The following is a 16,106-nucleotide window of genomic DNA, read 5'->3' on the forward strand; positions in this document are numbered from 1 at the left end:
ACTCTTTCACCTTTGTCTGTCAATATGTACCTTTCCTTCTTGCTGGAAGTTTGCTCTCATTCAGCCCGTCCTAAGAACGGTGGCCATTTCCAGCCCTCTATCTCGCAATTGCTTAAACATCCTGTATTTCAAAAGTTTTTGAATCTGTTCTTAGCAATAAATAAATAAATAAAGCACCTTTCCTATCACAACTTCATTTTCGACCGCCAGTATGGGTTTCTCCAGGGTCGCTCCACTGGAAATCTTCTCCCCTACCTGTTTGACTCCTAATCATCTTCTTGTTTAACTCTGGCGAAAGCTTTGCCATTGCACTTGACATCTCAAAGCTTTCTATCGAGTCTAGCATAACTGTTTAATTTCCAAACTGCCCTCTTACGGTTTCTGTCCTATCTGTGCCCTCATCTCTAGCTTACTTTCTGGTCGTTCTACTGCTGCTATTGTAGACCACCATTGTTCTTCTTCAAGAAATATTGTGGTGGTGTTCCTCAGGGTTTTGTCTTATGACCAACTCTCTTCGTTCTTGTCATCAATGACCTTCTAAGCTGTATGTCTAACCCTATCCACTCATTCGCTGATGACTCCACCCTTCACCTTTCCATTTGCTTCCCGCAGCATCCAACTCAACAGTTACTTCAATGAACAATGGGTGAGGCAATGGCACATCTAATATCTGACTTGGCTCATATCACTGCTTGGAGTACAAGTAATCTTGCCGTGTCTAATGCTTCAAAAACTCGGTTCTTACATCTTTCATCTTGTCAAAATATTCTACAGGAGTATCCTCTAATTTTTAACAAAATCCAACTCAATCCTGCATCATCTTTAAACAAACATGAGTTTTCATTCTCTCAGGATTTTTCTTGGAAAGAACCTAATTTATTATCTCTCGTAAAATCTGCTTCCCAGAGATTAGATGTGCTAAGTCGACTCCGCTTTTTTCTTTACCGCTGCACAGTAATTGACTCTATGCACGGGTTTCATTGGCACCTGTGTAGAGTACAATTCTCGTATGTGTGGAGGCTCCCCACATACTGCTCCTTTCAAGAAGGTGGAGTCTAAGTATTATTGTCTCATTAATTCTCTTCCACTCACTGGCCTCCTTAAACCTGTCTTTTCGCCGCCTTGTTGCATTTTTATCTCTTTTCTATCGCTATCTCAATTGTCACTGCTCCTCTGAACCCTCTGCTTGCATCCCTCCACCCAATGCCAGACGTGTAGCTGCCGTCTGGAAACAAACTCTCATCTCTTTTCTGTCCAGCTCATTAATGGAAGAGTTAACTGTTATTCCCAGTCATTCATGTATGCAACAGGTCATGTATTTCCCGATGCCTAAGACCTCCAGCCTTTCCAATATAGTGTGTCCAGGCATCTCGAAATGAACAGATCTTGAACTGGGTTCCCTGTTATTTTGCTTTTCTCTTGGAAGGAACAATCTTGCACGTTTCTTGCCTTTGGTTCCTTCTTTGCATTAAAAAAATAAACACTAAAATATCCCAAATAGTTCCGACATGTATATTACGATGACTGACACAAGAGTAATGACACCTAATGAAATTTTCAGTTCATCAAATGACACCTGACAATAAAATCCACAACCCACAAGCTTCCATTCATATAGCACCGAAATCTTCAACACATCTAATAAATTAACAATCTTCAACCCATCTAACGACACCCAACAAAATCTTTCGATGATAACCAACAGAATCTCTCAGTGTCACCCAACATTATCTTCCACATGATATCTCTCCTGCGTCTTATGATTCCTATCAGATCTGCACACCAAAGGATACCCAACAAAATATTCCGCTGATCTAACGACAGTTATCAAAATCTTCCATGTAATTGATAGTATTTAAAACAAACACTTTCCATGCTCTTCTGATACAAATATGAAAAAAAAATTCCACACAGTTAATGACAACTATAAATAAAATAACTTCCATACAGTTCATGACAACTGTATAACAAAAGAATCTTCCAAACGATTAACGATAACAATATTTTTAAAAAATCTTTCATACAAATAATGACAACTAAATTAAAAAAAAAAAATCATCCACCCAATTAAAGACAGGTGTAGATCAAATATATTTCCAGACGATGACACGAAACAAAATTTTCCACATATTTATCGACATTTAATAAAATGTTCCACGCATCCGTTAACTCTGAATATAATTTGTCATTCATCCAACACTTAACAAAAATCACTCTGACACAGGTAGCAACAGCCAACAAAAATTTTCACACAGTTAATTCTCTCAGGCTCCAATGATTCGAAACCAGATGAGTAAAATTATCAGGCGGTAACTGGAGTACAGTACATGAGTTGTCCCGATCATAAGACGATCAGTGGTGAAACTGTTAACTCTCTCAGGCTCCAGTGACTCGCTCTTAACTTAATAAAGTCGCCTGGCGTTAGTTGCAATAGACTGCTAGGGCTCTGCTGACTATAAGACGGTTTACAACACCTATTTATTTGAAAAGCGTGTTCGTCGACCGCCTGGCCTGTGTAGTGCCATTAAGTTGTAATGGTGGGGGGGGGGGAGAGATAAAGAAATTGGTATGGTGAGCACAGGAATGAGTGGGGTGGCCTTTAACATTGGCGGACGGTGGGACCGGAGCTTGAAATGAAAATGTGTTTTGTGGAATTAGTGGCTTGACTGCAGTGAAGGCTTTTTTTTTTTTTTTTTAAGTATCCTCTAAGATTGAAAGGACCGCAGAGAAGGAGCTAAGAAAAAAAAAAAAAACATAGGGAATAGAAAAGGATGGGATTAATTGAAACTGTTGTCGAGGGTGGGTATGGGACACCCTGCGAAAATCATTACTGTAGCATTAATGGTTTGAGTCAGTAAAGTTTTATTTCAGATTTGTCTCTAACAAAAAAAGGATACGAGCACGTGGCTGTCCTTAACCTTGCGCTTTGCAACACAATCATAAATCTTCAACACAGTCTTAACACATCTAATAAATCTTCTCTCAAATTAATAAAATTATAGGTTCATTTACCTGTACTTTGGCAGCTTTTTCGGCTCCATTGCGCGAAAGTGGAATATAAGAGCATCAAATTCCTTAAAGCGCACCAGGGTTCTGTTCTCCGTCATCATGCACGTATCCACTTCACACCTAGCTTTTAGGAAGGGCGCCCGACCGTACCCGAAGTCCATGGTCTTGGATCCATAGCCCTGTTGGAAGATGAAGATGATGATGATGATGATGAAGAAGAAGAAGAAGAAGAAGAAGAAGAAGAAGACGAAGAAGAAGAAGACGAAGAAGAAGAAGAAGAAGAAGAAGAAGAAGAAGAAGAAGAAGAAGATGATGATGATGATGATGATGATGATGATGATGAAGAAGAAGAAGAAGAAGAAGAAGAAGAAAATGATGATAATGATGGCGATGATGATGATGATGATGATGATGAAGAAAAAGAAGAAAATGATGATAATGATGGTGAAGAGGAGGAGGAGGAGGAGGAGGAGGAGAAGAAGAAGAAGAAGAAGAAAGAGGAGGAGTAGGAGGAGAAGGAGGAGAACTGGAAGAAGAAAAAGAAGAGAAGGAAAAGAAAAAGGAGGAGGAAGAGTAGTAGTAGTAGTAAGAAGAAGAAGAAGAAGAAAAAGAAAAGAAGAAGAAGAGGAAGGAGAAGAAGAAGATGAAGAAGAAGATGAAGAAGAAGAGGAAGAAGAAGAAAGATTAAGATTAATTTCTGCTGTAGTACTAGAACCATTAAAATAGTCTCCGCAAGTTCCAATCCTTCCCTAGAACAAGATACTCAACAATCAAATTCACCTCCAGGTTGCGCATTTGCACTGTAAGATGAAGTGATACATAGCTGCAACTACTGCGCATTTGCACTGTAGGAAGAAGTGATACATAGCTGAAACTACATTTGTTTAGAAAACTGGCTACCCAGGAATCGAACTCGGGTTTTTCCAGGTGTGGGCATACTATCCTAACCACTACTCCATTGACTCCTCTTGGAAAAGGGAAAAAAAAATAAGGAGGCTCTGGAGTCGTGTTGATAAAGGACCTCAGCCGATTCTTACCATATGAAGATAATAATAGTTATATATCATCACAAGTGCTCGTGGGCCCTTCGGGCTCTCTCGCACTTGCTCTTGCGGATGGCTCTCTCACTGCTCGCTCGCTTTCTCGTGCTTCGCACTCGTTTCCTCGTGCTTCTCACTTGTTTCTTTGCGCTTCGTGTGCGTTGCGATCATATCATTTAATCCGAGTCACGTTTATGTGCTGTTCTAGTCTAATGTTGTCACTATCGGCCGTCAAGGCGACATCGATATAAAGCCATAAAAAGCTCTATGGTGAATGCAACTCTAATTTCATGCACTCACGCCAGGAGCGGCATTTTTTGGTCAAACTTTGATCGTATAATAAATATAGTAAAAGTTTTTCAATCCTGAGGGGACCAAGTTTTTTCACATCAGCGAATTTATTGCGATTTTTGTGCCAATTTTGGTGCGATTTGAATGTGTAGTTTCGGCTGCCCAAAACACACACACACACACACACACACACACACGGCTAGTGCCCTAGTATATCAGATGAATTATTTTGCTTTTTCTTATTTTTCACACTGTTACCCAATCTGATTTCCCTGGGGAGTGTATGTCAACTACACGTTTGAATACAAAAGAGTAAATAAACATCTTTATACACAACTTAAGCTAAAGAAGAAGTTTATTGGTACAGATTCCGTGTGGTTGCAAACTGTGAAGCATCAGTTTTATTTTTTTAAATCCGCTCTACGTCAGACAATGGAGTGCGTTCTTTAACCAGTCTCTGTTCTGATACTATTCATTCCATTAGTCCGGGGACGCATTTTTCGTTTTTATTATTGGTATATTCTGAAGATTTAATTCAGCTTAGGAAATACCTCTCGTATTCCATTGCTTATGAGGGCTATAGCAGATCTATCCAGGTCAGAAAGTCTCTTCTCAGTTGAGTTGGATGGTTTGGAGGAAGCTGCAATAAAATATAAAATACGTTATCGACTCAAAAAAGTTCACACAAGACATAAGCTGTGCAGTGAAAGAATAACTTAATGGTTACCATGTATTTATAGCCTATACTATTTACTCTTTAGCACCCTCCGCCTAATCCCAACATCCTAGGAACACAGCCACTAAGTGCTGAACAGAAATTCCATAAATGCCAAAGAGAAACTAAGGAAGTGATTAAGAGTTCACTGAAAGTCCCTACCCGCAGTGTTACAGCTGCGGTCGTATCAAACAGACAAGGCAAAAAGAATATGAGAGGTAGGTTCACTGCCCCCGGCTCGCACAGAGGCTGTGACGTCAAGGATAATAAGAGAGAGAGAGAAAGAGAGAGAGAGAGAGAGAGAGAGAAAGAACATGAATGTAATGGTATACCAATACAAACTGGCGATTTCCGGATCATTTGGTATGCGTTTGGTGCTGCTATGCTCTGAACCAGTGATCTCTGTCTGTAATGCTAGGTATTTTAGGGTCGGCTTCCCATCCCTCTAACGCCTGGTATGTAGCTGGGTTCTCTTTCTAGACCGAAGCTTAGACAAATAAGAGAGGCAGGACACAAAAACTCAAGGCAACAACCTTACACGTGTATTGCTAAATTCTACAAGTGGAACGAGTAGATGTCACAAGGGTAATTATTCAGGGCAATTATAAATCCTATGTCTAGATCGTGGGTAGCAGCATCATGCAGGATGCTATTCAGGACAAGATCAGGCAAAAGTGAAAATTACACTGACCAAGGTCAGGAGTCCTAGGGCAGAGAAATCAAACACTGTCACTTGGGGGAAGTCTATGCTTTATCTGCTTAGTGGAGTTCCGTTCACTGGGGCTGAGGTACTGCTATCACTGTTGGATTGTCTATTCCATTTTTCTGTTGTGCTGTTAATTATTACTTTGGTTCTAGAAGCCTCCAACTGATCTTAGCATGAGGCTATGTCACTGTGATGAGATCGCATTTACTCAGACACTTTATTCACAGCTTGGCCGTGACCACTGCCTCACGGTTACCTTACCTACTCCACTTTTCTTTTACGTCAACACTGACGGGTTTTATTTCTGACTTCCCATGTTTCTAGTAACTCACTGTTCTGCCCTTACTTCACAGTATCACTTTGACTGTACTTTCACTGTCATTCGCTATCGGGACTCGGCATTGTAGTGTCAGGTTCAAGGGCGGCGGGAACAGCTCAGCCTGACTACTGATGGGGCTGAGTTCTGCCAGGGGCCTCCATATTCAGGGGCCACGGAATCACTCGTAGGGGCATCCTCTCTCGTCCAGGGCTGTGGGTGGCGAAGGGTCCTATGCTCTCAGAGCTTGGGGCTGGAGTCTGGTCCTCTGGACTGGGGCTGAACAGCTGCCTGAACCATTCCCTCAGGCACCTGATGGAGGACGAGGGTCTCTGGCATCGAGGGATGGGGATGTCCCGTCCAGAGGTCCTGGGGGCGGTCTGGAGGTCCTTCGGGCTGCAGTCTCCGAGGGTCGGTGACGCCGTCAGGAGCGAGCTGCGGCGTCGGCCTCTGTTGGGGTCCATCAGGCAAGGCTTCTCAGAGACCGGCTGTGGGGAGAAGAGCCTGGTGGTGGTCACAGGGCCTCTCCAGCAGTCCTCCAGGCTGAGGCCTCCCTCTGGTTAGTAGTCTCGTGGAATGGAGGCAGCACCTGACAGAGGAGAGGCTACAGGCCATATCCTCTCGTAGGGCCTGGCTACTGGCCGTGGCCTTGTAAGGGCGTGGCCACCAGCCGTTGCTAAGGCCTGGCTACTGGCCGTGGCCTTGTAAGGGCGTGGCCACCGGCCGTTGCTAAGGCCTGGCTACTGGCCATGGCCTGTGTGGGGAAGCGGCTACAGGCTGACTCAAAGGTGCCTTCATAGTGGCTGCCGGTCGTCTCCTGACGAAGGAGGAGCGGCTACCAGCCGTCTCCTGTAGGAGGGTCAAGCGGCTACTGGCCGTCTCTTATAGGGCACCTTCAGAGCGGCTTCTAGCCATCTCCTGACAAAGGCGGGAGTGGCTACTGGCCATCTCCTGTTTACCTCCCAAGCAGCTGCAGGCTGTCTCCTGTAGAAGGGTTGAGCAGCTACTGGCCGTCTCAGGGGTGCTGCCTGGAGCTAGGGTAATAGCTCCACCCCGATCTTGTTGGTGGTTGGTTCACCCGGAAGGTAGTCTTTTTTTCCCGCTATGGTAGCGGCGGGCAAGTTCCGGGACATAGGGGCGCGCGGCCCGGGTGGACTTATGTCCCTGTTGCCCGGAGTCAGATCATGCTCTATTGGCCCCTCCAGAGGCTCCTTCTGGATGTGTTGAGATGCCCTCAGCAAAACTATTCAGCATTTTACCACCATCTTCGGGGAAAAAGTCACGTCCCTGTGACTGGAGGTTGTAAACTTTAGTGTCGTTGGTGTGGTACACTGGCTGTAGGTGTTGGAGGAGGGCGTGCCATTCTGTGGTGACGAGATTTTCATTCAGCTGGGCGTCTCAGGTGACGAAGAGGGTGGATAGGTTGGTAGAGGTGTGGAGGAGTTGTAGAAGGTGGAGGGGTCCACGGACTCGGTGTTTGTGTCCAAAGGCCGGCGCCCATATGGCTCGGCAAATCCTCATGGTGGTAGGTGTTGTCTCCTGTAGAGAGCTGTGCTGAATTCTGGAGATGAACATCGAGTGTAGGGTTTTATGCCGGAGTGATGCGGCGTGAAGTCCCCAGGGAGTGTGGGTGGCTGGGATTTGGGCCTGGTGTAGCATGAGTGTGAGATGATTTAGGGTAGGAGGTGAAGTGTGATTTTGCAGTGAGGTGGGTGGTGTGGGAGTGTGGGTGTATCAGGCAGGTGGGTGGGAGAGGCGGCCGGAGTGTGTGATGGTTGTTTTAAGGGTGGGTGTGGGAGGTGCTGTGGGTGTGCAGTGTCGGCGTGTTTGGGAGGTGGGTGGGATGTGCGGGGGCGGATGTGTGGCAGCAGGGTTGGGGGTGGCATGGGTTGCTGGGCAGGGTGTAGGCCTGGTGAGTGGTGGTGTCATGGGTGTGTGGGCAGTGCAGGTGGGGTCGGGTGTGGGGGATAGGGCAGGCAGGGGCAAGGGAGCAGGAAAGAGAGACAGGTGGGGTGGGTTGGGGGCAGTTGTGGGTGATGGTTAGGTAGGGGTGTGGTGGTTGGAGGGGGTGTGGGCGTGTGGGCAGGACACGTGGTGCTGGGCGTGGGGGAAGGGGTGACCGGTGACAAGAAGGTTGGGGAGAGGTCCGGACTTGGTGGTGCTGGTGAATCTTCAGGTGAGGCGTGAGACGGCATGGCGGGGGGAAGGGGAGAGAGACGGTGAGGGGGAGATGTAGCAGTCATATGAGGTAGAGGGGAGCAAAGCGGGGACAGCGGGGCGTGGGGCAGGGAGGGACGTGGGGGTGTGAAATGGGTGTACGTGACAGTTTCTGAGAGTGTGAGGGGTGGTGTGATATTCAACCATCACTTGGTATAGGTTAGGGACGCGGAAGATGGTATTGGGTCCTGTGATCTGTGGCGCGAGCTTGTGGGGGGTGGGGAACTGCACCACCATGACAGTATCACCCGGCTTGTAGGGGTTGGAGGCAGTGTTGGGGTGAAGGTCCAGGTTATTTTGGAGGTGGGATAGTCGCCGCTTAAGGTGGTGAAGGGGGTCAGATGTGGAAGAAGAGGTGGGGGGCTGTTCGTGCTGTCGCAGGGGTAGGAGGAGAGGTGTTTCCCCAAACACTCGTTCATAAGGTGAAATGCCGTCCTCTCGGGGGCAGGAGATTATGCTCCATTGCATGATTTTGACATGGGCGGGCCACTCATTGTCTTTGGTTGCTTCTATCCAGGTGCAGATTTGGTTCATTAGTGTAAGATGGCTTCGTTCGCAGATAGCATTTCTCTGGGGCCAGTAAGGCGACAAGTGTGGTATGTGGTAGCCAAAGATTTGGGCTAGTTCCTCTCAGATTTTGCTGGCGAAATTTGGTGCTTCGTCAGAGTGGATTGCCTGTGGCATGCCAAAGTAGGAGAAAACGTACCGAATCAGGGCATCAGCAACTGCGACAGCATGGCGTTCCATTGCTGGGCAGGCTATGATGAATTTTGAGTACGTATCAACGAACGTGATGACGTACCAATAGCCTGATTTTGGAGGTAGGGGTCCCACTACATCAATTGCCAATAACTGCCAAGGTTTGTGGGCGGTAATGTGCCCTGTTGGACCGGCAGTGCAGGTGATATCTATACCTAAGGCGCACCCACTGCAGGATTGGACAATATCCTTGGCAAGGTTGAAGGGGTTGGGTGTCCAGTAAGTGTCATTAAAGACATGCAGGAGTTTTTTCGTGCCCAGGTGGATTCCGTTGTGTTTGTGCAGGTGCCGGAGGGCGTCAAAGGCGGCATTGGGGACGAGGATGATATGCCCAGATGGAGTGAGCAAGTGGTCACCCTGGCGACATAGCTTTTTGAAGAGGTGTTGGGGAATCCATGGGGGTCACTCCTTACGATGCTGCTGTTGGAGGAGATCTGGCTCCGGTTGTACAGCACTGATGGGGAGCCAGAAGACAGCATCCACGTTGATATGGAGTTTGCTGGGGTGGTAGGAGATTTCATAGTTGAACTCCTCCAGTGTCTTGCACCATCTGATGAGCTGGGCGTTGTGAGTGTCAGACTGCCGCAGCCACTGGGGGACTGATGATTGGTAATGATGGTGACTTGGGTCCCTGACAGGTATGCCCAGAAATGTTCTAGTGTCCAGATGACGCCTAGGCATTCCCCCTTTGTGGCAGCATAATTTATTTCCGCCTGGTTGAGGGTGTGGTTGGCGCAGTTGATGATGTGCTCGCAGCCCTCTTGGACTTGGGCTAGCACAGTGCCTATTGCAATCAAGGAGACATCGGTGTAGAGTCGGAATGGGAGGGAAGAGTTGGGGAAGGCCATGACTGGGGTGGAAACGAGTTTGTCCTTGAGTTGTTGGAAGGTGGCTCGTCTCTCGTCCGTCCAGATGATGGTTCTCCCCTCCGGGTCAGGTCGTGGAGTGGTATAGCAATATGTGCGATCCCCTTCACGAAACATCAGTAATAGGATGTCAGGCCGAGGAAGGCCCGAATCCCGTTGACGTCTTGTGGCGAGGGGATGTCCTCGATAGGGCAGAGCTTGTCTGGGTCAGGAGATATGCCAGCCTGGGAGATGACATGTCCCAGGAATGGGACAGTCCTGGCAGCCAGGACGCTCTTGGATGGCCAGAGTTTGAGGCCTACTTGTCGTATCCGTATGAAGACCTTGTAAAGGCGCTTGGTCAGCCCAGGTCTTGCTGAATACAATGACGTCGTCTAAGTAGGCTAGATAGATCTCCCAGGTGAGGCCGCTGAAGACAGATTCCAATAGTCTCGAGAAGGTGGCAGAGGCGTTACAGAGGCAGATGGGTAAGACATTAAATTTATAATGCTTCCCGCTGCTGGTCGAGAAAGCATTTTTTGCCTCTGTCTTCTGGTCACACTGGGACCTGCCAATACCCCGACTGGAGGTCAAGGGTGGAGAACCAGGAGGCGCCGTACAGGGAATCTAGGGAGTTGTCTATCCACGGGAGTGGAGTAGCATCCTTGGTGGTTATGTCATTGAGTCAGCGGTCATCCACGCAGAACCGCATTGTGCCATCCTGCTTCTTCACGAGAACGACGGGGGAGGGCCAGGGGCTGGTGGGGGGGGGGAGATGACTCTGGCCTCAGTCATCTCTTGAACCTGGTGGTCTTCCTCTTCCTGATGCTTGGGATTTTTCCACCGGGATGGCTGTCGGATCAGTGGGCCCGTTGTGTGGATCTTGTGAGCCAGGTAGGTGGTATGTCCAATATCGGTGGGTCCCATCACGAAAAGGTCCTGGAAATCCAGGAGGAGGTGGCGGAGGGTGTCTGATTGGTATGTGGAGAGATGGTCAGGATTGGGGGGCAGGGGGACAGGGGAGCCGGAGGGGGAGGGGGGCAGGGCTCGGCTTCTTCCATCTCTCCAATGACGAGCCCTTTAGGGAAGGTGAGGGGGGATGGGGCGAGGTTGGTAATTCGGACTGCCGCATGTTGAGGGGGAAGCAAGGTTGGGGATAGGGGGCAGGCCGAGAGGGTTCTGGGTGGCAGGTGTGGGGAGAACAGGACGGATGTACCCAAGGGCCGGTTGAAGGGCACCCAGGCTTCGTGGTGGGGGGGAATGGTCACTGCGGAGGAGGTGGTTGCGGGGAACGAGGGAGGGGGAGGGGAGGGGGAAAGGAGGGGGGAGGGAAATGCATTCTTCTGAGCCAGGCCAGGGTGTGCAGGTGCAAACGGCCCAGGGGGAGGGGCGTCGGGGGATTTCTGGAACTGGAGCTGTCTGTTGTGGCAATCAATGGTGGATCCTAGTTTCTGTAGCAGGTCCAGTCCCAGATATCCGTCGTAGTTGCATGCAGCAGGTAGAGTCAAATATGGTGAACTTATGATGTGTTGAAGCCGGTTGGTGGGCGTCAACATGCAGGGCCCAAGTTTCCCCATGGATCGGCAGGAGGCCATCCCCATATCCACAAGATAAGTAGCAGTCGGGAAGCGGGCCGAAAGTTGACTTATGACAGGAGAAGTAGTCACTATACAGGCAGGATCTGGCCGCTCCTGTGTCAAGCAGAAGTCTGGCTTTCACCCCATTCAGCTTCATCTTGTGTTAAACTGGAGGGCCATACTTGGGGGAAGTGGCCCCTGCCACCGTGGGAAGGTGCGGGGGCAGTCCTCAAAATCCAACTGCTGGGGGCCACCTTCTTCTTCCTCCGGCTCTGGATCCCCAGGTTCAGTATCTTCCGCGGGTGCAGGTTCATCCTCTGGCTCCTCGTTCCTCGTCAGCCTGGGGTGGTGGTCTTGTGCCTGGCAGCTTTCAATTGGTCCCTAATGTCATGCAGTGGGCACCTGGAGCTGCAAGCGGAGAACTCCCAGGGATTTACCAGAATGAGGTTGGGGTTCTTGTGACTGGGGCGCCGGTGGGTGGGGTGCACCCTAGGCAGGTTGGGTGCTGGGGTGGGGCTGGTGTGGGGCATAGGCAGACGTGGCTTGACTGGAGGAGCCGGGATGTTTGTGGGGAACTTTTTCACCACGTTGATTTGCTGGGGTGTGGGGCGGGAGGTCAGGAGGTGGTGTATGAGTTGGACATACTTATCCATGTCTCCTGTTGGGTCGTGGATTGTAAAATGTTCCTTGACCATGCTGGAGAGAACTCTGAGGAGAGTATTAAAAGAGTGCTGCTCCTGGGTTTCATCATCTGCCTCTGAGTAGGCAGTGGTGACCAGGCGTCTAGCCTGGAAGTTGCCATCAAAAGTTAGGCTATCCAATTGGGATAGTGCCACCACTTTACCTAGTGATGGGGTGATGGCCTGAATCACGAGCTTCATGAAATTCTGCCAGGTGAGCCCCAGGACGATTTTTTGTGCGATATTGGCTACCGCTTTACCCAGTAGCAGGAGTGTAACTGTGATTCTTTGCTTGTCATTTTCGAACTCGATGACTAGCAAAGCTTTAATAATTGCCAGGATTGTATGAACATCATACTGTTCGGGATTGAATTTGGGCAATTACACATGAGGTTTGGTTGCCATTTTGCTGGTATTTCCTGATTGCCTCTCTCATAAGCCTAGGTCAAGAACCACTGCTGTCCACCAGTGTAATGCTAGGCTTCCCGTCCCTCTAACGCCTAGTGTGTAGCTGGGTTCTCTTTCTAGACCGGAGCTTAGACAAATAAGAGAGAGGCAGGACACAAAAACTCGAGGCAACAACCTTACACGTGTATTGCTAAATTCTGCAAGTGGAATGGGTAGATTTCACAAGAGTAATTATTCTGGGCAATTATAAATCCTATGTCTAGATCGTGGGTAGCAGTATCACGCAGGATACTATCCAGGACAAGATCAGGCAAAAGTGAATAGTACGTTGACCGAGATCAGGAGTTCTAGGGCAGAGAAATCAAGCACTGTCACTCGGGGGAAGTCTATGTTTTATCTGCTTAAGTGGAGTTCTGTTCACTGGGACCGAGGTACTGCTATCACTGTTGGATTGTCTATTTCGTTTGTCTGTTGTGCTGTTAATTATTACTTTGGTTCTAGAAGCCTCCAATTGATCTTAGCATGAGGCTATGTCACTGTGATGGGATTACGTTCACTCAGACAGACACTTTATTCACTGGTCGGTTGTGTCCACTGCCTCACAGTTACCTTACCTACTCCACCTTACTTTTACATTATCACTGACAGGTTTTATTTCTGACTTTCCGTGTCTGTAGTAACTCACTGTTCTGCCCTTGCTTCACTGTATCACTTTCACTGTACTTTCACTGTCATTCACTATCGGGACTGGGCGTTGTAGCAGGCAGGTTCAAGGGCGGCGGGAATAGCTCAGCCTGACTACTGACGGGCCTGAGTTCTGCCAGGGGCCTCCATATTCAGGGGCCACGGAATCACTCATAGGGGCATCCTCTCTCATCCAGGGCTGTGGGTGGCGAAGGGTCCCATGCTCTCAGGGCTCGGGGCTGGAGTCTGGCCCTCTGGACTGGGGCCGAACAGCTGCCTGAACCATTCGCTTAGGCACCTGATGGAGGACGAGGGTCTCTGGCATCGAAGGATGGGGATGTCCCGCCCAGAGGTCCTGGGGGCAGTCTGGAGGTCCTGCAGGCTGCAGTCTCCGAGGGTCGGTGACGCTGTCAGAAGCGAGCTGCGGCATCAGCCTCCGTCGCTGTCAAGTGAGGCCTCTCAGGGACAGGCTGTAGGGAGAAGAGCCCGGTGGTGGTTACAGGGCCTCTCCAACAGCCCTCCAGGCTGGGGCCTCCCTCTTGGTAGTAGTTTCATGGAGGGGAGGCAGCATATGAAGGAGGAGCGGCTACAGGCCGTATCCTCTCGTAGGGCCTGGCTACTGGCCATGGCCTTCTAAGGGCACGGCTACCGGCCGTCGCTAAGGCCCGGCTACTGGCCATGGCCCGTGTGGGGGAGCGGCTACAGGCCAACTTAAGGGCACCTTCAGAGCGGCTGTCAGCTGTCTCCTGACGAAGGCGGGAATGGCTACCAGTTGTCTCCTGATTACCTCTGGAGCAGTTACAGGCCATCTCCTGTAGGAGGGTCGAGCGGTTACCGGCTGTCTCTTGTAGGGCACCTTCGGAGCTGCTACAGGCCTTCTCCTGATTACCTCCGAAGTGGTTACCAGCTGTCTCCTGAAGGAGGGTCGAGCGGCTACCGGCCGTCTCTTGTGGGGCACCTTCAGAGCGGCTTCTGGCTGTCTCCTGACAACAGCGGGAGCGGCTACTGTCTCCTGTTTACCTCCAGAGTGGTTGCAGCCCGTCTCCTGTAGAAGGGTTGAGCGGCTACTGGCCATCTCAGGGGTGCTGCCTGGAGCTAGAGTAATAGCTCCACCCCGATCTTGTCGGTGGTTGGCTCGCCCGGAAGGTAGTCTCTTTTTCCTGCTGTGGTGGTGGCGGGCAAGTTCTGGGTCATAAGGGCGCGCGGCCCGGGCGGACTTATGTTCCTGTCGCCCAGAGTTAGGTTGCGCCCTATTTGCCCCTCCATAGGTTCCTTGTGAGGGTGTTGAGATGCCCTCAGCAAAACTTTTCAGCATTTTATTGTCAATATTTTCATTTTTTTCCTCATAATCAACCGGATTACAAGCACCTGTGACGTCAGATCTGTGTCTGTATGACCCTCTCTACAACATTCCTATATTCTCTAAAAAGAGATAGTTTTCTTGAAGACATACTTTATAATATTTCAGAAAGATAGCATTAACGTTTTCATTGTTCTGCATGCAGTTTAGAATGCAAATAAGAGTAATCCATATAGGCCAGGGAGCTCATATTACAGGGAAGGTAGGTGAGTAACTGGTTATACTACCCGGCTGAGACCCTCAGTCTGGATTATCTGTGATGTCATGCGCCGACTGAGACACGTTTTTGCTCCCCCTCCCCCTTGTGAGACTACCTCATATTCTCTTTACCTTGTCAAGCAGAAACACCCCGTCCACCAGAGAGGTGGTGTAATGCTCTCCGCATCTGGTATGGAACTTCACGAGGTTTCGTTCGGTCGCTAGGACGAGCCAAATGCAGTGATCATTGCTGCTGTATATAGTTACTGATGGTAATATAATATATAAGCAATGTTCCGCCAGCAAATATATTAATAATTGCATGTCATCATTAAGATAAGTTTTTAAAATTATGTCACACAACACACCTTCTACATAATGGCAGTTATTATGAATGCCAAGGATTTCATGAGTGGTATAGTTTTGAGTCATGAACCATGCAACGGTTAACAAATCATTATATAAGTCACAGTTATCAGCTTCCTCACAACTAACAATGATCAGAGAATTATCGTGACGCCCATCCTCCGTACCGTAAACCTGACATTGGTAGACCTCTGAAATCGATGCAAGTTCACTACATACTGTACAGGAGGTGGCGCCACAGGAGGAGGCAGGGTGGGAGTAGGGGACCTAGGAGACAGGAGGAGGGAGGTGGGTGAGGAAGGGGGGAATAGTGGTCATATTGGGGGCTAGAGGAGAGGGATCATGGGGCAGAGGACGGTGGACTTTGGTAGATGAGAGTAGCTACAGTGGGAGGGATAGATTACAAGGTGACGACTGGGCCAAATCGCTGTTTCATGGAGAATATGGAATTTTACAGTCAGACCACGAAACGTTATGTTGACGCAGTCACGTGTTGTAAATGACAATCATGGTTTGTAACAATTCATGACACACTTCCACTGGGTGGCTCAGTATCCCTCTATTATGAATATGGTGACTATTTGTTAATGTGCAGTTATGGGACACGTCCCCACAGTTGTCATATTACAGCTGTTGTCATAGTGATTGGGAATAACTCTTGTAGCCTATTATATAGTATCATCAAGGATGACGACTGATATCGCAAACAGAGTAGGGATAGGCCTATGTAGATTTTTCCTTTATCACCAATAATTATGAACAGTCTGACAGTAATGATGGTCTCTATGGTTCTCATTAATATCTGTATGGCATCGATGTAAAACCAAGGTGGATTTACTTAACCCAGCTTTTCTGTATGCCGTGTTTGGCTGTTGATTTTACACATTGCCGGTGGTTATTAGTTATATTTATATTCACACTGAGCAACTGTCCTA

General features: G+C 48.7%; 1 protein-coding gene across 1 annotated transcript in view; it reads right to left on the reverse strand.

Annotated features, from left to right (window-relative positions):
• LOC145407786 (alpha-(1,3)-fucosyltransferase C-like) overlaps positions 1–16,106 on the reverse strand; it is a 269,611-nt gene that overhangs the window by 107,498 nt on the left and 146,007 nt on the right. The window contains exon 4 of the mRNA XM_080278650.1: positions 3,013–3,188. Coding sequence (XP_080134776.1) covers positions 3,013–3,188 — 176 coding nt within the window. The remainder of the gene's footprint in view (positions 1–3,012; positions 3,189–16,106) is intronic.

The sequence above is a fragment of the Coenobita brevimanus genome, chromosome 74 (assembly GCF_032717465.1).
Source record: "Coenobita brevimanus isolate Jiangsu-jjx chromosome 74, ASM3271746v2, whole genome shotgun sequence".
NCBI classification, from domain to species: domain Eukaryota; kingdom Metazoa; phylum Arthropoda; class Malacostraca; order Decapoda; family Coenobitidae; genus Coenobita; species Coenobita brevimanus.